This window comes from Anopheles coustani, chromosome 2 (assembly GCF_943734705.1).
Source record: "Anopheles coustani chromosome 2, idAnoCousDA_361_x.2, whole genome shotgun sequence".
NCBI lineage: Eukaryota > Metazoa > Arthropoda > Insecta > Diptera > Culicidae > Anopheles > Anopheles coustani.
The window spans coordinates 2,063,171-2,088,929 of record NC_071289.1 but is presented as its reverse complement, the minus strand read 5'-3'; the positions used below and the strand labels follow the sequence as shown (position 1 = coordinate 2,088,929).

At 45.9% G+C, this 25,759-nt stretch overlaps 1 protein-coding gene across 3 annotated transcripts in view; it reads left to right on the top strand.

Annotated features, from left to right (window-relative positions):
• LOC131267075 (CUGBP Elav-like family member 2) overlaps positions 1–25,759 on the top strand; it is a 114,411-nt gene that overhangs the window by 30,162 nt on the left and 58,490 nt on the right. For all 3 annotated transcript variants that reach the window (XM_058269834.1, XM_058269833.1, XM_058269832.1), the window contains exon 4: positions 6,409–6,457. In XM_058269834.1, coding sequence (XP_058125817.1) covers positions 6,409–6,457 — 49 coding nt within the window. The remainder of the gene's footprint in view (positions 1–6,408; positions 6,458–25,759) is intronic.

The window sequence follows — 25,759 nt, the reverse complement described above, 5'->3', positions numbered from 1 at the left end:
AAACCTCTGCCTGGTTTGGCCACATAGAAGCAGAGCTCATCTGCATCTGTGAACACACACACATACATTTTTCCCAATGTGACCTCATAATTGGCTTCTAAGCCGATGGGTATTTTCCATTTTAATCCTTTCATAAGCTCGTTTTCTGTGAATTGTTTCCGGCAAAAGACGCTTGAGAACCGTGCCAGGTGAGAGACTCCTTTTTAACGATCGATTTTCCAGCACCAGCACACCAATGTGTGTTTGTGTATTTTTGTTCAGTAGCCTTCTTGGCCTTGAGCCTTATCCTGGAAATGGAAAGGAGATGGGACGCATTTGTCATTTGTCAAATGCCACTCACACTATTTATTTATTCACATATAAGTTCCACAAACGCCCTCCAAGCTTACAAAGCTACCGTTTCAGGGAAATGAAAAGCCATCCCCACCTTAACGTTTAACGAACCCTAAGAGTGCTCATTGGGGTGACGCCTGTCAAAGACGGGCGTGAAAGTATCAAGCATGCATTCCGAAGCAATCGTGCTTAGCGAGGATGTTATTCACCCATTCGTGTATTTTTATTGCAGGTGTATGCCTGTAAATATTTCTATCCAAGCCTCCAACCAGCAACGGTGGCGCTAGAGAGGCGTGATCTATTAATTAAAATTTAAAATACCGTTCGTAAGCATGCTGCTTACCCTTTCCGAGTGAAATACGCAACGTCACTTGAAGAGCGTGTGTTTCGAACGTCCTTACCTGGCAATCTTGTTTCATATAACGTCGCCCTATATCGTAGGTCCTTAAGGTGAAAACCATCCCTCCGAAGTCCGCTTGGAAAAGGCACAACTTCTTGCACCGTCTTCTTTCTCAACTTGTCTAGAAGAAAGCGTTTACAGAATGGCTAAAGTTTCCCGTTGGAAGCAAAACAGCTGTTTCCAAGCTTAATTAGCCCTTGAGAGTAGTCCCTTATTTTAATAAGAGCACTCCCTAGTTTTATGATGGAGTGTTTTATCCGGGTAAGAGTTTCTCTTGTACCGTGATCTTTTCGATGGTTTCTTCGAACAAGCGAAACATAACAATCTTCGTCAACTACTAAATGACTCATTAAAAAAAAGATTGACAACATATCGGAAAAACGACGGGACGGGTAAATAAGTTTTCCAGAGGCCCTCTAACGAGAGATTGTGGCAAGTTACTAGCATGAATAGTTTGATCACCTTAACGATGCACAAGCACTTACCCAACGTGGTTCACCTGTGGCTTTTCCGGGTGGCCCGGGGACGGAACGGTTCGGGAAAGTAATAAATTTCCATCGTCCATGGGAAGAAACGTTCCGGAAGATCGACCCGGTTCGGGTTGCACATGGCGAACAGTTTAAGTTGAAGGCGTTTTATTAAAAGCTTCCTTCCACCTGCGCCATAATGTCCTTGGGGTTTTTAAAGAGCAAAACCACCACCCCGGGCTTCGATTGTATCTCGATAACTGTGGGCCCCTTCTTGTTTGTTTCATAAATCATTGCCTCAGCTCACTGTGAAGGTGCATAAAACACGTGGGAAAGGAACCACGCAGCTGTGGGGAGCTGTGGACGCAAAAAAGAAGGAACGAACTCCCGTTCAAACGCCCGTTTGGTGCATCTAAAATTTTCCTACTTTTCCCCATCGCGAGACGTGGAGGCGAATGGATATTTTATGTAGCACAGTTGACACATTAAACCTCCCCAAAAGTGGTGGTAAATATAAATGGCGTGGCGTGCTACCTGGTGGGAGGGTAGTGCATTTAGGTACTCAGGCAATCGTGTGTACGTGTAGCACTTGAAGGATGGAAGGATCCCGAGTTAGTTCGGTGCGTCGTAGTTGGCCTCCCCGTGCATGGTGTAATGAAGTGCCACAATCCTGATGGAAAGGCATTTTAACGATGGCGCAGTGAGCGCGCCTTTAACGAGAATAATGATCGTCGTTCTGGCAGCCACGATTCGGGGAAGAGGTGTGTGTGTGTGCCTTGACTTTCCATGACACCATCGCGCTACTCCAACCGATGCCGCGGTACTCCATGATGATCATGGTGATGATGATGATGATGCAGTTTAAAGACGATAAAGACGTTGATAGACCGGAAATGGGTGGTTTTTTGAAGCTCGCATGGCGCGAAAACGGGCGCGCATTCGGTTGTGATATATTTTCCCGACACACCCGGTAGGTACGATAGGTCGCTGTGCGTCAGTTGTGCGTCGTTCGAACTTAATTAAGAGCCTCACCGGGCGTCCGGGTGGTGGGGTTTATGTTTGGCGTATTTGTGGCCGCCAGAGAGCTTCGAGGCTGACTCACTCAGGTGAAACGACGGCCGATCCTCACCAGCGCCTAATTACGAAACGCGGCCATCGGCTGTGCGAAGGTTAACTCTCGCGGAAAGGTACGCGAAACATAAACCACCCCCCTCGGTGTGTGTGTGTGCGTACTGTTTTCATATTTTATACTTCATCCAAAGCCGACACATGGTATCCTGTTTGTGGACGTTACTATCTCTTTCCATCTGCGAAAAGTCCTCCGGTTCTACAACGAAGTGTTCGCCCAAACGCGGTGCCATGTGCCAATTTTCATCGGTTTCTATCGTTCGTTACCGCCATCGAAACCCTTAATTGAATCATTTCAGAATCCATCTCTCTGCCGTTGCCGCTTCTCGACTGACCACCATCATCTCCACTCCAGCACTTGATCGAGGATGCAGTCCACGTGCGCCTCTTCACAATGCGCTTTTGCGCCAAGGGTTGGGGGGGGGTGATGGATGATTAAAGGGTGGTGGATGGATGGGTTTAAATTTTATGGATTAGAATGTTTGGCGGACGGAAAGGAGCAAATGAATGTGATCGCGGTGTCCAAATCCAAACTCCTCATGAACGATGTCACCCTGATGTTTTGGGGCGCGCACGGGGTTGGTAGAGGAGCGGTGCTTGGTGCGCACTTTCGCCAATAAAAGAAGTGTAAACCTCGTTAGGCGATCAATTTAAGCGATATCGTGATGCTGTCTAAATTCCATCAAATTTATTGCATCACTTGCAGGGCGTGTGTTGAAGAGAACGATTGAAAGCCAATCTAGTTGGACGTGCTGAGAATATGTTCTAGTTTTATTCCGGTGGATTCTGGTTTTTTGTTTGGTTTTTGGTAACGAAAGTGACCGTGAGTTTCACTGTCACAAGTGTTAAATAAACCAAAAGGATACTGTGGCTCAAGTGGCTCTTTTATTTGTTTACGAGTTAGCCAAAATCAAATTATATTAGTTCCTAAATTCTTCAACTCAATCCTCAACGACTCAATGTGTCCTTTTTACTGAAAAGGAATGGTTTTAAAATTAGTTTCATTTTCCAAATTCCCAATCAAAACGGAAGTGGTGCAATTTGAGTGAATCGTACCGTCTTAGAAATTGGAAGACCAACAGTCAATTCTACGACCAGACTGGTTCAATTATTGACCAATCATGCCTTCAGTGTGCATTATTTACGGCTCGTCAACCATCATCGAGCCGAGGCCAAGCAGGACACAAATTGAACCGACCCGCACACCTGCATCGATTCTCGTGGTGAATGATAGGTCAGTAAGGACTCGACTGTCCATCGTGCATTCGCTAGGAACCAGCTATCGATCGACGGCACCGGGAAACCGAGAAGGATACATTATAGACGACCAACGAGCAACAAAATAGTGGACGGTCTTCGAACGAGCATCGAGTCGGGTGGTTTCCAGGAGGCTTGAAGTCTCTCGAATGTATTATTATTGCAAAGCTGGCCTCTTTGTGTGACTTCGTTGACGCGACCCTGTATGAAGCCGTATCGATGAAGCATTCGACGGAAATATTGTTGGTGACGCTATTCGAATGCCTCATGGGGCAAAAGGATCCGGGACAAAATGGTGGAGTCTTGATTTAATACACGATTCTACTTTGCTCTTTAATTAAAAGGTATGAAACTCCATTGATTATATATAGTTTTACCTTTTTTGAAACACTTTTGAACACATTTTGAAACAGGAAATTTAGGAACACAATCTTCAAAACAGACGTTTCGCACTTCACAAAAATCGTAAATGGAAGCAAAATTTACATAACGAAGCATGCCACCCTCTTAACACTAGAATCCAAACTGGGGTCATTTTGACCCCGACGCAGTTTTCGATTTTAATATCTCGAAAACGGCTGAATATTTTTACAAAAAAAAATAAGGCTTTTCTTAAAATCCAAAGTTATATCTAAAACAAAAATTTCAGATTTTTCTGTTCGACCAGTTCCGAGAACCAACGTGACTATACCTAGAATGCTTTTTAGGGGTCATTTTGACCCCTACTTGTAAAACGCTATAACTTCACTATTTTTGAAAATTTTTCAAATTCGTAAACTGGTACTTCTTAGTATATTTGTTAACTATCTTTTGACGTTTTTGGTTTTTCGATGAATTTCTTCATAATTCCGCTAGCTCGGTGTATAGCAAAAAAGGTTGAAATTGCGTTTTTTTCAACTTTTATTCATTCAAAATCTTTGATGTCAATCTAAAAAAAAAGTGTGCGCTAGAAAGTTAGTGTGTTGAGCAACATTTCAAAAATAAAATCGTATTTTTGTCATTACAAATGACTCCATAAATTGACCGCAAAGATTAAAAATAACGCCAATTCTCATAGTAACGCATCGCGCATAACGCTTCGAAACGCTCGCGTACGGAATAACGGAACAAAGCGCAGAACGGAAACTTCCTATGGAAAATGTTAAAATCCACATCTTCAAGATCAATTTGTGGCGTTATTTGTTAAGTTAAAAATATGAAATTATTTTTCAAAGGTGGCCTAATATATCAACATCGTAGCGCACACTTTTTTTCGGAATTTACATGATACGTTTTCAAAGAATAAAAGTTGAAAAGGATTAAAATTCGACTCATAACGATCTTTTTTGTTATACACCGAGCTAGCGAAATGGTGAAGTGGTACATCAAAAAATTAAAAACGCCAAAAGATAGTCAATAAATATACTAAAACGTAACAGTTTACGGATTTGAAAAATCTTCAAAAATGGTGAAGTTATAGCGTTTTCAAAATAGGGGTCAAAATGACCCCTAAAAAGCATTCGGGCAAGTTTCCAAAGCAATGTATTCTAGTGTTAACAACAAACTCAAACGATTGTACTGCATTTAAACTATTCCACCCCACAAAACCCGTTTGGGTGCTTCTCAAGTACTCAAATGCCAAAGTCAAATAACAACCCGCCCGGGCCCGGGATACCGGATTCCGAATCCGGCGACCTGCTTCACAAACAATACCACTTACCCCGGAGTTCGGAATTATTCCACTACTAGCCTAAACTCACCCACCACTCACGGGGAACTTGGAGAGCTTTTCTGAAGATGTTGCTTTCTTCCGCACAAACACACACATAAGAAGTCACTTATGGCTACGGGAAGTCGGTGTTCTTGTCGGAAGGGTGGGGGGAGAAATATAATGGACCAAAGATCCAGCGTGAATCGTAAGGCACACAAATGTTGTGTATGTACGGTGACTTATTGTAGTCGCCCAAGAGTTGCCCGATGGGCGGGAAGTTTTGGGTTTCCACTTAAGAATAACTACATCCACACCTGCCACCGAAAGTCGCCACTCGAGCGGACAAGGAATCCCGGAGAAAACCGGAAGTTAAAGATGGGAGAGAAAGTTTTAATTAAGGAAATATTTGCTTTATCACTACCACTCGAAGGCACACTCCAGGCCTTCGCTGGAGAGTGTATTTTTGCCTATGTGTACAATAAACACCACCAAGCTCAAGGCCTTTAATGACAGATCGTGCGGGCCAATAATGTTGCCTGAAACTCGATTCCAACCAATCATTCGGTTTGCGTAATGCGAATCCACCGCGGCTTGTCTTAAGGGTGCTAATAGTTATGATGATGATTTCATCACCTTCCACCTCATCGTCGAAATCGCGCCTCGTTGCGAGCTGAAGATGCTGCCCCCCCAAATCAATTCCTAATTATTCCGGTCCGTCATACGCGAAGCCAGCCGGGAGATAGAACGAGCCGTAACCGGAGACCGTACGTTAATCGGATTCTGCCGGTTTTTGTGTTTGTCGAACGCGCGCGCGCGTCTTGTTCACTCCATAAATTGCCCATTATGCTAATTGTACCGAGCCAACGGAGGGAGGGAAGTGGGCGGGTGGATGCTTGGAAAATGGATCCATTTGTAGTTTGATGTTTCGGGACTAATTTCATCGCTGTCAGAGGAGAATCCAATTAGTCCAGTTTAGTGTTCAGCAAAGTTTGTTGGTTTGGTTGGTTTATCTGGCAGGTTTTCGTACCTACCAGTGCTGCTCAACTGTTGGTCAACATTATTTCCACCCTTCACGACTGTGATTTTCCGCATGGCTTTAACCACTTTTTTCTTTTTTTTCCTTACCATTACAGATGCACCATCCGATCCAGATGAAACCCGCCGACAGCGAAAATCGAAACGGTAAGTTGAATTCATCCCAACGAAAGGTGGGGCTTGATTATTTCTCAGCCCCCCCCATTTGTGGTCACCCGGGGATTCCGTAACAAATAGTCACTTGGTTTGATCCTCTGGGGGAAAAGAATATTTTCCTCTCGCATACGGGGTTTTAATTAAATTCAATCGACCTCAAACGAACGTCGATTTGAGAAGTCGATCGGTTACCGAATCACTGCCTGGAAGATTAGCAACCGTACGGTGAAAAGGACAAAAAAACCAAACAAATATAAAAATAGTGGTGCTTAAACGATATCCTCGGGCTCGAAAACGAAGAGTTTTCCACTTGGAGGCTTACGTTTAAGTGAATGTCAATTTCAATTCAACCGACGCAAGCCTCATTGCCAATGGTGATGGAGGGAATCGGGGCGATGGGGAACAGGGAGGGGGGGGGGAGACAGTTTCCTGCACACGAATGGAAGCGAGGAATGTTTGTGTACTTTCTGCAACCGTAGCACATGGAGGCACTCAAGCCTTAAATTAAATGTGAATCCTTTCGTATTTCTGCTCCCACTCGGGAACACTTCGCCATGTGTGGGGATGGGAGGGGAAGCGACAGGGTATCTCCTTCACCTGTCCTCCTGTGCCACGCTGTGCTTATTGTGCATCTTTGAGACTTCCTTTCCTGGCAATCAACTCCAGGGAACTGACTGGGAAAAGCTTATATGTTTTGATATCTTTAGCTAAAATAACGACTGTCCTTGCTATGATGGGTTGGGAGGGACAACAGGATGTACTGTAAGGGAGAGGGAGTTTCAATTTCGTTCGAGGAAGCCCTGGCAAGGAAAGGCTAGGCATGGAGGTCGAAATATGCAACTAAAGATTAGCCGCATTGGCAAACCCAGACGAGCGCAAAAGTGTTGCATTCGAAATGGCTTGGATCGGTGCGGTTTGTGTCGTTGTGCTAATTTCTCTCACCTTTTACCGGCACAAAGCGACTGTGGTAAGTGTCGTGACTGTTGAGCCCCATCCGTTCTTTTCAAACACAACTGCTGCACCTTGTCCAATTTTCTACAGTTTTATTTCTGTTTACCTCAAGTAATCCTCCATCGATCACTTCTCTTTACGACACATACCACAAGACTGACGAGCCCAAGTGGGGCTCGCGTGTTCCTAATCCTTCTCTTTCCTTCTCGCTTCTCTCGCTAATTCGCCTTATTCGAATTTTCTGACACCCTGCTTTTCGCCTGATTTTGAATTTGAACTCGTTTGCGATCTTGCCTGATATGCATGCCGTTGGGGCGTACTATGATTCCATTACGCTCTGCCTTCTTTTTACTTTTACTATTCCTTATCTTTCTGTTACCCTATACTCGATCCCTACAGTAAGGATATGTGCAAAGTCAATGCACACGTTGGCATGCCCTGGCAGTTCGTTATTCCTTTTGGGCACGTGGAGAAAGAGAGACAGAGTGAGAGAGAGGGTGAGATTACAAGTTTTGTGGATTACCATCGTCCGAAGTTTCACATGGAATGTCCTTTCCGTTGGTGAGTGAAGCCAACTGCTTCGTCTGAGATCCTTAGAATGTATGGTATGGCCACACACCACACGGCTCTCGTGTTCGTCACACAGGTAGCCTATTGATGCTTGAGCAAATAACAACAACTTTCCCAATTAAACTTTTTCGCCTTCCCTCGTCGCCGTTCCCGGAAGCACGCGAATGTGTCCCGGACGTTTCCAACGTCTGATAAATGTTCGACTGGCACGACATTCACACGTCCTCCCGGCAGGTTAGAACTAGTGGCCGGAAAGGATGTCGTTATGCTTTAAGTCGTCCTTCTTTCCGGCGACGGCTCCCTTCCCAGTGTTGATGCCCGCATAGAATTGTGTAAATAGTAATTTTCCACTTTCAAATAGAACACAAACGCAAACGAGACGACTCGCTGCGATAACGGTCTCCTTGAACCTGTTCCATGGTGCATCCCAGAGCGCGCCAGAAGATCTCAATCGTTACCTATTTATTTCTCATTTGCGTCGTTTCCACTATTTGTTTCCCGGCTACGGCCGGGGAGAATTTTCCTAGCCTAGCAGATTTTTTGTTGTATAGCATTTTTCATCTCTCATTTTCGTGCCCGAACAAGATGCCTTTGGATGAAAGATGTACCGAGGACGGATACTGATAGAAGTTCACGGTACGATAGGCATTTACAAAAAAGAGGGAAAAACCACCCATGAAAAGCAATGGAAATCGTTTTTCATCTGCCGATGGTACATCGTGGTGAACGTGAACGCCAAGAATATCTTTTTTATTCTCTCGAAAAGGGCTCACCAGCGGACGAAGGTAGGAAATTGAAGCGCGTCGGTCCGGAAATTTGAAGAATTCAATTATCAGTGTCACTTTTCTTAGCCAACCATCTCAAACCGAATTCCGCTGTTGTAAGACTTTTTTGAAGAAAGATTGATGAACACACTTTGACCACGGGCGCGACAAAGCGATGCGAAAAACGGAAATGAACTAACCGATAACAACGCCATCAGGATCGTTTGCATTCACAAATTGGCCAAAGTGGCCACTGGAAAGAAGGTGTTCAATTGATACAGCTACAGAAACTCCTTTCTAATTAAAGTCTACCACGTGGTAGTCGAAATTTCAATTCAAATTTCGGTTATTTTTCGCCACTCTGCTGGTTGCTTGAACGGTAGTCTTTAGAGGAAAATTTGTTTCACTTTACAAAGTCTCCAGCACAGCTCTTCCCCGTCCTGTGTTTGAGAGATTTTTCACAGCAAAGACCGCGCCAAACAGCATCGCTCGGAAAGGGCAATGAAAAATTCAAATGGAAATGATTCCTTTCATTAAATTTAATTTTAATAATTAAGGGTTGATGATGCTGACCTGAAACAAAAACCTCGCAACCCGGCGTGGACGGAAGAGAGGCAGAAAAAAACGAGGTTGTGCTAGCAAACCATTTTTCTGTAGATTGCTTTTTGAATGTTGCATTTGCTTTGTCGGAACCCTTGCTTCCTCGGGAGCCACAGACGGTGGTCCTCGGGTCCACCACTTCGACCGCAATAATTCGCAACTGAGCAAGGGCAAGAAGAAAGGCAAACGCGAAAGATCCCTTGCCGCGTGTTGTGCATTCCCGGAGTAACGGCAACAGTCACGGATGGTAGAGAAAATAAAAACGCATGTTTATTAGTGAAAATTGGTTACGGTATGCAGTTTTACGTTTCGCTCATTTCACTTAGAATTTCATTTCTAAATTCTGAAAGCGAACCCTCTAATTTAATTATGAATAAAAATTCAGCTACTAGTGTTCAAGTCTTTTGCATTTCACTGAACGCTAAATGGACTTTTGGAGTTGAAAAAGGTACCAAAAACCTTACATATAAAAGATAAATTAACTGAAAAATGTTGCTGTACTCTAGAAAGTAAAAACTTCTTATTTGATTTATCCTGGAAAAACGGTTTGCAAAAGGTTTTGTTCGAAATGGATTTGTGTCAGAAGCGTCCTCTGTTGGCAACTGAGTGGTTTAAAACTTGTTTTTTGCTAGTGTTTACAAGTACAGGTTTTGACAGCTCCCAGAATTTGGCGGAGTGCTTTGCGAATAAGTTCGTGAAATTTGTGGTCTTCGTGTTTCCGTACGTCCGGTGTCCAAAATGATGTATCAAATGGTTGGCAACTTTTGTAGACGTAGAAGGAAATGTAGTGCTTTTTGTCAGGATAACATAATCTTATCACTGGCGGTTCCTGAGCGGGGACTAGTGTTTAGCTTGAGCCATATGTGCCAAACATGCTTAAGCAATGGCGAATCTCCCGAGCATAGTCTATGTTGGTACAAACAAGGTGACAAAGAAGGTTACGTATCATAATGTTGCGTGTCGAAGGCTCCCTACTGAAGCCTTTACTGGATCTGGAAGTAAACTTTTCATTTTCTTCTCATTTTAGGTAAGTCACTGCATGTCCAAAGGGGTTTCTCCTGATTAAAGCTAATGCTTCGAGTATGAAGTAAGTAATGCAGTATCGTAGAAACACCTTTCAACAATATTTTCTACAAGACACATATCAACATCGAACATTACTGAAACGAAAGTAGAAACCGAAACACTACCTTCAACTATTGATGCCAAATGAAAACAAATGCAATGTCGCACCGATCAACTATCATAATCTCTTTCATCTCCTAAGATCAAACTGCTTCAAATGAACAAGCATATTTTTTTAGATTTTTTTAGATTCGTTGAAATTCTCTCGAACAACCTGGGAGAGTTACTAGGTAACCAACATCAAGGACCGAATGACAGTAAAGATTTTTACTGCCGTTCGTAATTTTTGTTTTTGCTTGCTCTAGGTTTCATTTTAGATTTTCCCATGCCACACTGGCACTGGTTGCCCTTTTAGATTCCCGGGTGTGCGGGTTAACTCGAACAAATTTCCAATTTTCCCACATGAAGCATCGGCGTATCCAAGGACCCGGGGACTGCTGCATCAAATGCGCAGGAACAGCATGCTGAGACAATTTATGAACGTGTACTGCATATAAACAATTTTTCATATCCCGGTTGTACGTTGATCACGGCGCGCGAAACCGGGCCCGACGAACGTTGGCCGGAAACAAACGGTAGCACTCGGACGTCGATTATTGCCCTGTGTTCCCTGCCGTAAGGATGCTTTTTGTTTTCCACCGTCGTCGTGTTGGGAGCGGGTTGTCGAACGACGACGACGGCGCTGTCCGCGCTTAGTCTCCGGCCGGCAACTAGCGGGACCGATGTTGTAACAAACGATCAGCCGGTAACATAAAGCATAGCAACATAACCGTTTATTTTAGCTGCAGGTGGTGGTCAGGTGGCCAGGGAGGCATTTTATACTGTACTTTATAAACTACTAAAACACGCCGACAATTGCTTCAGCCTTGTAGTGCCCATCCGGTTTTTTCGTTGGTGTCGTTTCTTGTGCCTTTTCAAATTTTCGATGGTGACTGTTCAGTTTATCGCGAAGGATTAGTTTATGTTCCCATAACAATGCGGGAAATGCGTTCGAACTAACGAAAAGCACACCATAAGTCCACCGCTGTTGCAGCGTCGGAAACTAATGTATTGTCCACCGTCCTTCGCTATTATGTTTCAGATTTGTGTCCTAACGGGACCGATTTTTTACGACCTACGTTGGTTGGATGGAATTGCTGCGGTTGCAAGATGACTTTCTGGATATTCGAATTTTATTTTTGTTGCCCTCAAGTTGACGATAAAGTGTGGTAGAATTGAATATCCCAGCGGTGCAGTTAACGATGGATCATCACTGCATTTGATAGGGATGTTATACAACTTGAGTGATTCAAAAAGTACCAAAAGGGAATAAGATCTACCAACAATTTGGGTGCATTCAGTGGATTGCATTCTGGAATAACAGAACTCCGTCACCGTTTTATTGAAAAGCAATGTCGAATAAATCGTTACTTGGGGGCTTACATGTTACGACACAAAACAAATCATAAACACCAACCTTAAAACTGGCAACATTACAGTCCCAGGTTGTCCGAGTTCTGTTGGGAAACGTCGGGTGTTTCCCTTTCATGGTTTGGAGTGGCTTTGGTTGCATTCTTCACACTTGTTCTAAACCAACCGTTTCCTCAACTCAACATTCCCATTAGTCACCGCCTCACCCCCTTGGGTCATGGACACTGGCGACAGGTTCCAACTAATTAAATCTAAACTTTATCGTCCGAATAGGAAGGAATCGGTTCGACTATTGGAACGTAAATGTCAACCGATGGTGGTCGGATTTTGCGGTGCTGCTAAATTGAAACCAACGATCCTGAACCACGGGACGTGTCCTTGTGCCGTTCTTTAAACAGTGGTAGCTCGTGGGGTACGTGGGGAAGGAGAAAACTGTCTTACCGAGTCAGAAGGAGGTTCCACGGTGGCCCTCCCGTCGCACCAAACGATCGAGAAAACTCGACTGCGCGTGACGGAGCAATGAGAGATTTATTGGGTGTAAAATTGTCATTTGCATCTGATGCCAGCGGTTTTCAGACTTCGGAACACGGTGCTGCTCGGTCGGAGGCGGACTGTGCACTTTTGCACAAACAAACACCTCAAATGAATCCAATTGTGCTTTCCTTTTGGTTCGGTTGCAAAACTCTGTCGCAATCGGTTTCGGTTTCGGTATGCGGGAACTCACACATTTTTACCGCTTTCGCACTTTAAAATAGAACGTTTTGTTTGCTAGTGCTCCAAAGAGGAGCGTTACCGACGTTGCAGTTCAACCGGGAGAACATTGGCATATAAATGGCAAATGAATGCAGGCTCCTTGCGAGTTCACTTAAAGATACTGTTCTGGTTTCTTTGTTTGTAGAATTTTTTAAACTTATATTTTCACATCCATTGCAGCAATCAGAACGGCGGGCGCATTATGACTTTAACACGAATGGAAACGAAAAGCCACTCCTAAGGAACGGTTGCTATTGTCTCCCTGCAAATCCAGTTATCAAGTATTGTCTTTCCAATATTGCCGTTGCGTTTTGTAGAACCAGGGAAGATCATACCGACCGACCACCCGTACGCTGGCCACATAACAAACCGATAGAACCAACGCATCGAAGGGATGGACACTTGTTCCAAACGACCGTCGTCGCCGGTTTACCCATATGAAGTAGGCGTCCACGTGTTCGTCGCTGGGTTGGGCCGCATCCGGTTCGCGTGTCATGGTCTACCCGAACCGATGGCCATATCGAAGAATGTGTCATGCGAGCAGTTTCCTTCCTTAGGGCATTTTTCCACCAACCAACTAACCGACCGGTGGCGGGCTCCGTCTTTGCCGTAATTTTATCGACGATGTCGCCGGACGTTCGGAGTCGACGACACATGGTAACGCTGTTAGTTGGAGGTTTATGTTTTATACTTTTCCGTGGTCACCTCTACACCATATGTGGCGGATGTGGACATGCGGATATACCACTTGTTTGGTTGGGGGAACGGCAGGAAGTGCGATAAGGAGCGGGGGTGCGGTGGTGCGGCATCCAGCCGTTTATCGTGTTCGCGCGTTACATTCATTCTTGCGTTCGCCCGGAGCGAATAAACCCGGAATTGGCCGGGTAGTGATGATCGGCGAGAACCATGTTTTGCGGTTGACCTGTTAATTTATGCTGAATGCGTTTTCCGACCCCGAAAACCAACCACCCCAAGATGTGGGTTTGGGTTCGGGGAGGGTTGAGGTGTGATTATCGATGTTGTCACCGTTTTTTAATGGTCCCTGGTTGCTCACCACGTTTTTACCTTCTCTTACTACAATTTTCAAAAATCAAAAAAAGAGAAGAGGTCTCTTTTTCCGTGCTGTTAAAGCTTGTACGTGCTCGTTGGGCAAATTTTTCTCGCCTTTCCGTGCGACGGTCACCCCGGCTATTAATCAGAGCGCACCAACTCGCGATAATTCCTGCTCATAATTTCGTTCACTTCACGAAACATCTCGCGGCCGCGAGGATTGTCTGTTTGTTTTCATTGAAATGCACGCTTGTTGCTGCTACCGTTGGGGAGCGATTTACTCGCGGAACGTGGGTGGACACCCACACACACCCTTCGTTTTCCCCCGTGCTGGTCGGGCAGAAAATCCGGTCGATCATCGATCGTAGGCGCACGGAACAGCTGGGTCCGTGTTTTGGCTACCACTTAATTATCGTTTTAGCGAGCGACTTTTCATCGGCCGAGGTGACGCGAGAGAGGGGTGACGAGTGTGTCGGTGGAAAAGTGTCGTCACTCCCGACAGCAGCGGACAGGCAATGGCAAGAGAAAGCAACTACTAATGGATGATTCCGGTTCGCGTGTGCTTGGAAGAAGACGTTCTAAAATTGGATTCAATTCGTAAGACATTGGACGGCTGACCGCACGGGAATAGAGAATGACCATCGGTTTGAGCTGGTTTCCTATATCCACCACTCCATTCGGTTCCGTTCCAATTCGGTCTTCGTCAAATGGCGCGGACAGTGTAAAAATATCCTGACAAACGCTCCATTTAACGTGTGAGCGCGGCCAAGCTCTAGCAGAAGGGGAGGTTAAAGGGGGAAGAATTAGAAGAAACCCCCGATGGGTCGCCTCGTTTTGCGAAAAGAAGGGAAACATTACCGTACAATCTTAATTAGAAACGGAAAGTGAAATTTAATCATCTTCTATCTCACTTCACCTGTCGTCGCTCGGAAGAGGAGTTGGCTACTTTGGTACAAAATGGAACGGTGTCCACTACTAACGGCAAATGAAGCATCCCATCAACCCGTCGTTGCCCCTGTGGGACATGGCAGGTTGTCGTCGGGGTTGGCATGAGCTTCAAAATGAAGTGGTGTGACATGGGCAGACTTAACTACTCAGTACGCTGTTCCCTCAGTTAGTTACAGGTTCTTCAAAACGCGACTTCTACACGAGGAACAACGGGGGTAACAAGAGCGACTGCTATTTTTTTTCCCTGCGCAGCGATGGTATCGTATGGCCAGCCGGGGAGTTTAGTTTTCCATGATAGTTTTTAATTTGAGCCACAGACACACACACACTTCATACCACACGGAACAGGCAGCCGGTCCGATGGAACGGGCAAGGTCCTGGTGGAAGAGGTTGCATTTACTCATTAATTATGGTTTCCTTTTCGCTTTGGTCGCCGCGGCATCATCGTTTCAATGCAACGATGTTGTCTCCAGCAAGAAAACATAAGAAAACCGTGGCGAGAAGAACGGTCAAGATGAACCATGTTAGAGCGGTCTCGGTAGCGGCAGCGTACTGGCGGTCAAAGGCGGTCGTAAGTCCGTTCCGGGGCCTACAAACACCAGCCAATGTGTCGTCGTACTACAGAGGTCGTGGTCTCCCCGGCTCTTTTCTTGCCGACGGAGGAAATTTAATCAACGAAACACAACAGGGTTTCTTCTCGTATTTCCGGACGATACTGCACTGGCCGTCGTGTGTGTGCTTTGCAACCTGGAACAGCGGGCATCGCGAAGAGAATGAGAGTGTGCAGTATTAGAAATGGTCCGTTTACCAAGCGAAAGCCCTGTTTTGCTGCAGATGGTCGTAAGTTATTGCATATGAAACTCGTGTTTGGTTGCGGGTGAGATGGAAAAATTAAATGAGCTATCATCATCAGGTCATGATTTTGTCGTCTTCGTTGTAGGACTTCTATTCGTCGCATGCATCAAACAATACGATCAAAGAAACGTCGCTTCAGAAATGGGAAAACAGCTTCTGCCGAATGTGCTCGATTGGTTGGTCTGGCTTTGGCGTACCGTAGTTTTCGGAAACTCGGAAGTCTATAAGCGGAAGGTCACTTCAAAGGGTATGCTAAAGAAATGGCGAGCCACCTGGAACAGGAATGCAATAATACTGTGTTCTTTTTACCACTCACACCGACACCGGGGTGTTGAAGGTACGCTTCAGAATGCATGATTCCGGGCTCCGAGTCGAACAACTGTATCATCGTACGATGACGAAAACATTGTTAGCATATGGAACTAGCCCCTTGCTCTTGAGGAACTACCTCCCCGACGGGAGTTAGTATGTAAATGAGAGCCGTATAATGTATGCTACTTCATGAACCCCGTATACCTCATATAGTGCACACCCGTCGCTTTCCGGTCGTATAGTTTTCCCTCCTGCCGTGTCTTTTTTGGCAATCGTTCACCAGGTTGTCACTCCATACGGTCGGTCACACTACGATGCCACACGCTTGTAACTTCTTTCACCCGCAGGTCGAGGGGCACCTCACCCAGGGCGGGGTTGGGTTAGTTTTTTTGTTCAGCCCTACCTTTTTCCGATTTGTCATCAACTTTTTACCGGTTTCGATTCCGAAACAACAACAAGCGGTCTAGGGTGGATAAGCAACGAGTGGAAGTTTTGTTGTACTCGCCTTTCAGTGGTTCCAAGATGGCTTACTTTGCCTTTGGTAGCTGCAGTTGGAAGTAAGAAACTATTGTAACCGTGCCTCCTTGGATGTCTCCCTTTTCCGTGATGGTGTTCATGGGAATACAGTTTGGGAATATCATTTTGTCAAGTCAACATGCATACACCCACCTTGGTGTAGTGTATACATGCGTTTTGAGGCAAAGGGTCACACAAGTGACCGAAACGTCAGCAAAAGGGGTAAATTATTTCGTGCATTGAACAATGGCACACAGAAGCTGTTTTGGAGGTGTGTTTCCGGGAGGAGCATATGCTGATCGATTGAATGAAATGCAATACTGACTTCAGGAATATGAAATGACATTCTTCCTGTTTTCCAAATGGCAATCTCCTCATACGTTACCATATCCTTCTTAATGAGAGTTCCAAGCTCTTCCGAGTTGACTCCCACATCAAAAGATCCAAAGCCAAAGGCAATTACTTCACTTCGTTTCTATGAGACGAAACATTTGTGACTTATTAAAGCCATCGAGATACAAGAGACATTTAGTATTTTGTTGAAGATTTACGTGCCCGCTGACGTTGGCCGACGGGAGAATGTTGTTATGGTAACTTTCATCGTTGAATAAACACCGCTTGACAGAGGCGCCACACCGCTCCGCAGCCGGTGAAGAGTTTGGCATCAATCAAAACCCGTGTCGCTTCTTGGCTCCTTGGTGGTTTTGTTTCGTTTTCGTTTTTTTGCGGACGAATTGATGCGAGTTTTACTACATGCACATGACATGAATGCTTGACGAACAAATTCCGTCAACGAGAACGCTGCCTTGCTGCGCTAGAAAGGCACCCGGGCGGTTCTTGGACGATCGCAGATGGGATTGATTTTGCTACTCCTTCTCTCCTGGGCTTAGACAAGTATCGCGGGTGCGCGTTACGTCAGCCGTGAGCAATTCGTCGAAGAAACTTGTTGAATGTCTTGTCTCCGGATGGGGCCGGATGGGGCCGGATTAAGAGCGTGCGTAAATCACGTAAGCCGACGAGAATGATGATGTTCATCCAAGTGTTTTCGTTCGGTGTCGCGAGCGGCCATCGACGACCCCTAGCTCAGTGTAGGAAGAAGATGTGAGTTATGTTTGCCAAAAATTGTCCGCTCATTGAGAGAGGAAATAGTTGGCGGTAATAGACATAAAGTCATGCCATCGGTACATCGACGAATGTTTCATCAAAACTGCTCCTCATCAGCGGTTATAGATCAATTACATTAATCGTAGGAATAATGATCAATTGGTTTGACCTAGAAGACATAGCACGATCTAGTCCATCAAAATGCACCCAACAATAACGTCACCCGTGGATTAGTATTAGTTCTATCCACTCTTTGGATTAGAACGCTTAGGATTCACGTTGCATCGTATATCTGGAACACAGGGGTCTGTAACCCTTTGGAGTCTTGTGGACACAGAATCCATCTGATAGGCACCATCTAGTCGTGTGAACGCAAAATCTTCTGAATGTAAAGTATTAATGAACTTTGTGTAGATTTTTAATTCCTTTGTTTTAGCAGAATTCGGTATCCACGGCCTGGATCGAAGCTGAACTTTGACGACCCCTGGCTTAGGGCCGCTTGGCGACTTCAATTGACGTTTGGAGGGAGGTCTTGAATTGCTGCTGTGGAGGTTTTGTGATGGGAATTCCACTCCTCCGACCTTTGATGTTAAGACGTTGAGAGGCCAGATCGGCTGACGAGAGTGGTCGTCGAGAGTCGATGGAGGGGCGATCTTCTTGTCCCGCGTCCGCGATCGTGAGAGAAAATCTAATGAAATGATGCTGTTCGCTGCAACAGGCACGCGTGTGTTGTGATGAAGAAGACGGAGTTCCTGGATGGCGCGGGCGCGCGCGGGTTTGTTTACCATCTCTCACCGGAGCCAAGGCCTGTCCAGCACACGATCACACTGTCGGATGGGACGAAGAGGAGGGATTTTCTTGGGATGAAAGACTCGTTTGTTCGAGACTTCGCTCAGTGTAATACCCATTCCCCCCGGAGCTCTGGGACGCTCTTCCTCTTGTTGTGATTTATGTGCTTTCCTTTCCATGACGCTGTTGCGGTCCCAGTGGCGCATATGCTAATGGTTTTGGACCGTGAATCTTTCTCACTTTACACCCCGTGTCCGCTTGGCCCTTGGTTTCGGTCTCGGTCGCGGTATTCAATTTAAATCTCACCGTTGACCGGATGAAGGATTTACCGACTGACGACGGAAAGTAAGAATAGTCCAGCGGGTTTCCGTACCGTACCGATTTCGGAGAACTGATACACACAGCGCTGTTGGGATGAACGGGGTTCCAGAATAAGTTACATCTCGTTGGTAACCTGGAAAAATCCCCTCACCGAAGCTGGGCGCAGTCGACGATCGTCTGTTTTGCTGGATTGTGGGTGACACACCTTTAGGGGAACCGTACCCCTTTGCACTGGCGACCGAATTCCACCGTTTGTTAAACCCCACGAGACACGACAGCTCGAGTCTCCGTTGCGTTGCTGTGCGAGATCCGCGGTTTTCTGCGAGCGCGCGACGTTGTAAAGCCGATCGCGGGCCTCGCGCGCGTGTTGCGAGAGATCATTGAGAGGCCAGACCGTGCGCGCGGTGAGATCGAGCCAGCTAGTCATAGAGAGATAGAGAGAGACCGCGTGAAAATTGTGGGGAAAAAGGGGGATCCAATGCCGCGACGAGACACACCAGCCAACCAACCGACCGACCAACCCGGTCCGACCCGGTCTCCGATCTCCGGGTCCGTCATTGTTCATTGCACGCGTGTATGAAATGTATATTAGCTTAGTAGCGTTTTGAGTTTTGTTTCAGCAACGACGCGCTTTGGTGTCGTCGTCGTCGCTGGCCAACTGGGAACAGCAAAATCGCTGAAAACGCACCCGAGCGCGGGTTCGATCCGGGGTGTGTGTTCCGCGGGTGTTCCGTTCCGTGTGTTCGACGTCGGTGTGTGCTCGTGGTTGTTGTAATAGTTGTTGATCGGGCGCGCTTGCCACTTGCGTGTGCCTTCGCCTGCGCGTCTAGTTGGGTTAGTTGGTGGGTTTAAGGCACGCCGCGATGCAGTTCTAGCTCCAAGACGACGGTGCACGGTGCATTTCGTCACAGTGGGTGGTGGTTTGATCGTTCCCGTGATCTTTTTGTTTTTTTTTGTGTGGAGGAGGCGGAGGTGATTCTATTGCTTCTCCCACAGTGCGTGTGTATCCAAGTGCAAAAGAATCGTATCCGTGATCGTGTGATTGGAATTATTAAATTGCCGAGAATGAATCAAGCCGCAACCGCCCACTTCGAGGTGGAACTGTCCCCCCAGCTTCCCCTCCACTTCTACGGCGGGGGTGGTGGGCTCGTGGTCGGGACCGGATGTGGCATGGTGCCGGACGGAAGTGGGCACCGGTTGCTCGGATCGGCGCCATCATCATCAACACAGTCGTCACCAACGACAACATCATCAACAGCTTTGTTATCGTCGACGGCATCGTCGGTGGGTTTTCCTCCACCGACAAGCTCGTCCTCATCCTCACCGTCGTCGCCATCGTCGTCGTCGTCTCCGTTGTCGTCGTCCTTACCATGTGTCGAGTGAGTGATCCTGTTATCGGCACACACCAACACTGTAGGCAAATCAAATCCTACGGTGTCTGTGTTTGTCGTATGTGTTGTGTTCAAAAGGAAAAAGTTTGTGTACAAAATCAAAGATCACGCATCCTTGATTTGAGATGCCCCCGAAAGGCTCCTAAGTTATCTTTTAGTATTTGTGACGAAGTTTGAGTGATTTCCTACCGATTTATATTCTAAACCAAACACACGATCACCATCCCCGCAATTTGTGAAACCAGCTCCGAACACAAATCCTTCCCTTTGTTTTGGAGTCCAGCCAAACCTTACTGATTATTTCTCTGCACGTACACACACGCTTGTAGTTGAAGGCAAACAGCGGTGGGTTAGGTTAGCTTAAGGGGCCGGGGGTTCAGCGGTGGTAAGCAGGCAAAAGGTATCATCGAAATGGGACCACAATTGCTTACGACATGTAATTTGAATTTAAAATCGCGCTTGGACTTGGCTGCGATTCGGACGATCCTTTCCGTCGTCCGACCAGAAGAGAGTGTTGTGTCTAGCGTTTTTTTTTTCAAGTTTGCTTGGTGAGCAATCCGGGTGATGGCTGCTACTTCTGGCGGAATTCGCAACGTTTGCTTAACGAGTTAAAGCACTTGAAAGCTGTTGCTCATACGAATCCTCATTTCGCTGCTCTCGGGGGTTTTTTTTCGAACCCTATTGTTTGCCTCTACCGTGACCGAGGAGGGGTAAATGATTAGCGTCTTCCCCAAGTGTTGGTGGTCGCTGTCGAACGTTTCTCACACATCTCACCCGTAAGGCGATAATTTGCGCTCGCCGTTTAACGAAGAAGTCACGAAGTTTAGGTTGGGATGGATATGTTTCCCGGTTGGAGTTAAGGGTTCGAAACAAGTTGTTTTCTTGGTGCTCGGGTGGAAATGGACCAGAATAGCTGATTAGCGACTGTCTCTTATCGTTTGCATGCAAAGTGGCACGTTTTCTCATTTCAACACAGGAAGTTCGTACCTTTTTTAATTTTTGTAGTTATTCAAGAAATTGTTTCGAAGGCGGCAAAGAAAATGGCGCGCCAGACAATAATTTTTCACAAATTCACTCAACGTGGTCACATTCTCTTGTATCCAATTTCACCACCAACACTTTTCAACCCGAGGCAGTCTGAAGCGGAAGCAGCGGTCGGATTCGTTCTGCGAAGGGTTGGGCCCTTCGGCAACGTGGAGGGAAAAAGGAATCCCGGCTCGGGGATATATGTTACGACAGCAAAATGCTCGCCGGCTCAAGTTGCTCGGGAGCGCAGACAATTTCACGGGCCATTGGCTCGATTATGGTTCACTCTGGTCGGCGCTCTATTTCTGCTCGTGACGACATTCTACGCGGTGTCGGCCGGTGTCTCTTCCAGCGTTCAGAACAACGTGGTCGTCCGCGTGCCGTCGAAATCGTCCAATTTTTTAATCGATTTCGGCTTCGGAAAAATATTGCAGACGTCCGGAAAACTCACACTAAATGATGACTTCCCCCGCCCCCGGGGAGCTGAGTGGTGCGGGTAGGACCACCACCATTTGGGGCCATTGTGCGCAGATCCTCACGCGGCGTACGCCCACCCATGTTTTTCGACTGTTTAAACCACTCGCGTGGTCTGGAGTGAAGCATTATGATGGAGGCTAAACGGTAGTCGAACGACCGACATACTTGGGTGGCATCCGGTGACGGTGGAGGAAGGAGTGAAGAAAATTCTCCGACATCCCACCGGGCCATGGAGAGTCCATTTCTGGGAATGAAAACTCAAAATATATATCTTTCCCCCCGCCGGTCCACGAGCCTCCTTCTCCTCACACCGCACAACTCGCAGCCATGTGGAAGAAATTAAGAATCTGAAAATATATCGTCCACCCAAGCGCGCGTGAGACGACGCGCTGTGGGAAATGTTCTACGAGGATGTTATTTTTCCTCCCCGACCGAACATCGACCGAACCCCCGACGACACGCAAAAACAATAATCACAAGGAAATCGGCTCCCGCGCTCGGACTTCGTAAGTCTATGGTATATTTTATTTTCCTAAGATGTTCAATTTTTGGAAATGAGAAGGAATGTAAACGTTTTCCTTGTGATGTGACCTCTATCTATTTTTCTTTCCCCTCGGGTGGTCTGAAACATGAAAAAGGGTCGATTTCAGATTTCAGTTCTCGTTTAGAGGAAAGCGCAGTGCAAATAAATATGATGCATACCAGATAGAAACCGATCACGCACGTACGTTCAAATCGGAAGAAAACTCTCATCATCATCATTTTCGAAAGCTTTCTTTTACGTTCCTTCCTTCGGTCATAAATCACATGAGATGAAATGGTACAGAACGAGACTTGTTTTACTCTGTAAAACATCTTAAAATCAACACTAGTTGGTTTCCGTTTGGTGTTGGTTTGTCGTTGGACGCCGTTTTATCGTTGCACCGCTCGTAATTATTCATTTAAAAGTACACTTTCGAACTGGGTCAGATGTTCGTGTATATTTACCAACCCCCCCCGGATATATTAACACTCAAGAAGCAATCGTCATTAAAGCCCGGAACGTGCGTTAAACTTGCCTGCCAAGAAAGAGTCCCCGTTTTCGCAACGGGGTTATGATTTTATTCGGTTTATCCGCAAGGAGGAAATTATTCACCTCTGCAGCACGACAAAAGCGAACGGACGGATTCACCCCTGGAGGCAGAAAATGTCACGCGACGCGTAAAAATGTTGTAAACCCCGCTGGTTTGGCGCTGGTTTGGCGCTGGTTGTGACACGCAACCAGCGGGTCTGAGATGCCCTCGTGGGCGATTTTGCGCATGCGCATGGGTCAGTAATGGCGGCCCCCGAGTACCCTGTGTAGTGATGGTCATCATGCAAACATAAGTCCGCCAGTTCCATAACATTATAACAATCAATTTATTGAGGTTTATTATTTCCAACGCCACTTTAGACTATTCTTAATATTAAAACTCATTTTATATCACTACACATTAACCATAAATCATTTGAACCATAAATTAGATCGCACTTCTAGGGAATATCTTCCACATGCACTTCCGAGCAGCGGGATCGGGATCCAAAACAAACTTCCGACGGAAGATACTCTAGAAATGAAAATAGAGAGGAATTCAATAATTATTAATGTTGATACGCAATAAGTGATGAAATACTTATCTTGTCTTGTTTTCCATCGATGAATTCTGCAAAATCTGTTCAGTCGCCAGCAGCTGCAGTACCTCGTCGTGCGGAATAGTAGCGATGTAAACAAACACTACACTTCCATTTTCGGGCTGAATATGAACCGCAAACGAAACACAAGCACAATTGTTTCAGTCATTTCTGTAATGTCCACTAATTAACACTGAAAACATCACTATTTCACACACTTTATTATCACTGCGCTCGACGCACTCCAAGCTGGTCCCGGCGGCTGCCATCACTGAACGCTCCCCTGACAGCTTGACTGTGAGCGTGGGTTTGAGACTATGGTGGTCAAAAATAAGTGTGATCGTTGAACAAAAATCGCGTGTGGCGAAAGTTTATCTGTCCTAAAATTGTTTTAATTTGATAATGTTTTTTTTGTACGGGGTTGAGGTTTCGCCTATTCAACAATTGCATGAAAAATCGGTGATAAAAATAATTTATCCACCCGCAATAAACTTTGTCCACAGGACAACCAAATCCCACAATAATGTAGGCGGTTTCGCTTGGCATTGAGTGATTGAAAATCTGGTCGAAGTGTGAATTTGATTTTCATTGTTATTTTCAAATACATGGACGTAAATCATATTGAAAATGTTGGAATCGAACGCATAATCTCTTTTCTATGTTTATTTCCGTTGTAAAATGTGCTGAAATCATTTGAAGTGCATTATGAACATGCTTTTTAACTTTTTTATTCTGTATAGTTACGTACAAAAGTTCAAATACGTTTGGAATTTGACAAATTTGTTGATCATTAATCAAATCGACGTTATTTATTTAAGTTTTGCAAAAATGAAAACGGTTTGAAAAATTGACTAAGTCCCAAAAGAGCGAGTACGAAAATTCGGGGTCGAAGGTGGGAGTAGGATGGCCTGCTGATTGTAGCAATTGACCGTTGACGATGTTGCACATCGTTTGAAAAGTGTGGGCCAATGAGGGGTGGAAACGGGTGAAGACGGGAGAGACGTAGACGTGACACGGAATTTTGAGTTACCGCTGCCAGCAGGGACTTAACCGTTTTGTATCTCTTCGGCTACGTTTAGGACGTTGATGAGTCGTCTTTCTCGATTTTATGCGTTAATGTGCCGTACCCTTACACATTTCTCAGTCATTTTTCACGAGCGTTTGTGTGTTTTATTTTACAAAATTTACTTTATGATTGTGTCTCCGAGCGGCGTTTTTAGCCGTTTGGCTTGTGTTTCTCGCATGCACATTTGAGCATCGAATGGAAATGGATGAACCAACGCCATCCGTCATGATCGCCAGTTCTATTATTAATGGCGATTCTTTCCCATTTTTTTCCTGTCTTTATACTTTTGGCTGCTATTTGTGTGATGTGTCTTTTTGATCGCAAAATGAAACCGTTTGTACGACGACGGTATTTTTATCCATTTCTATGACCAAACACACATACGTCACCGCGCCATTTTCTTCCTCCACTCGCGAGGCTTGTGCGTGGAGCATAAAAATCGGAATCATCAACCGCCTTTTTTCATGTTTTTGTATTTTTATTATGTTTTGTTATGCCGCATGCTACCTACCCCACCATAATTATTACCCATTCACCTATTTTTCCAACCCTTTCCGCACGTGTGTTCGTCCAGCTACTAGTGGCTGCTTTCTCTCCTTTCTTTGCTCATTTCAATGCAATGCTGTCGTCCGACTAAGAAAAGGCAAGGTGTAACTTTTGCTTTCCGCAAGCCGGCGCAAACCGACTCGCGAGCGCGAAAGGAAAACGCACGGCGATGCGCATTTCTCAACGCGGGGAATAGGCTCGTTAAATTCACCTGCTTTACTACAGCACCAGGGGAAGATGGCAGAAAACCGCGGAAAAAGAGTTCCAGCTCCCCCAACCCGGCGTTTTTTTTTTGCAGCCACAACATTCAACATGTTTTTTATTGTGTCTATGACGGTACGGTTGAATGTTGTGTGGCTGTCTGTCGGCGATTGTTGTGGTCTCCGGTGGGTTGTTTTTCCCCACCCGGGGGGAAGGGAGTGGGGGAGATATGTTAGTGTCTATTGTTGTTGAGTCGGTGGAAACGGTATGGGAATCCGGGTGCCGGGTGGAGGCGGGCGAAGAGATTATGTCACATTTCCGCTTCTGCTTTTCTGGCCTTTACGATCAAACGCTTCACAAGTGGATGCTTCGTTAAGTTTTGCATGATAAAATTAAACTAAATTAGTACAATTGAAAAGAAAAGGTATTGGCAAAACTACGATGGTAACTGAACGGTAAGGTTCCTAGGGAAGAAGGGTCAAGCAATTGCAAGAGTCCGCTAGTAAAATAGCTAGTTTAGTGCATTTGTGCAACCGCAAACCATTTGACCGATAGCTTAGACGCCGTTCCAACTTTCCCCGCCTTCGGTCGCCTTGAAGACACTTAGTCGAGGCTCCCGCCCGCTTCCACGCCATCCCTTCCCCCCCCAGCTCATCAACCACTTACACGGCGGTTTCATTATGGCCATCGGGTCTCCGGTTTACCCGGTGCTCAGTATGCCGCACGCATAACTGGAATCCGTCGCACCGTCCCACAACACCGTCAATTCCCTCCCCCCTATCCGTCCTATTTCGATCGGGACCGAGGTCGGACCCCGCTCGTCATCTTCGCTGGTGGAGGATAGTTTCGCCTCACTCTAGCGAAACTC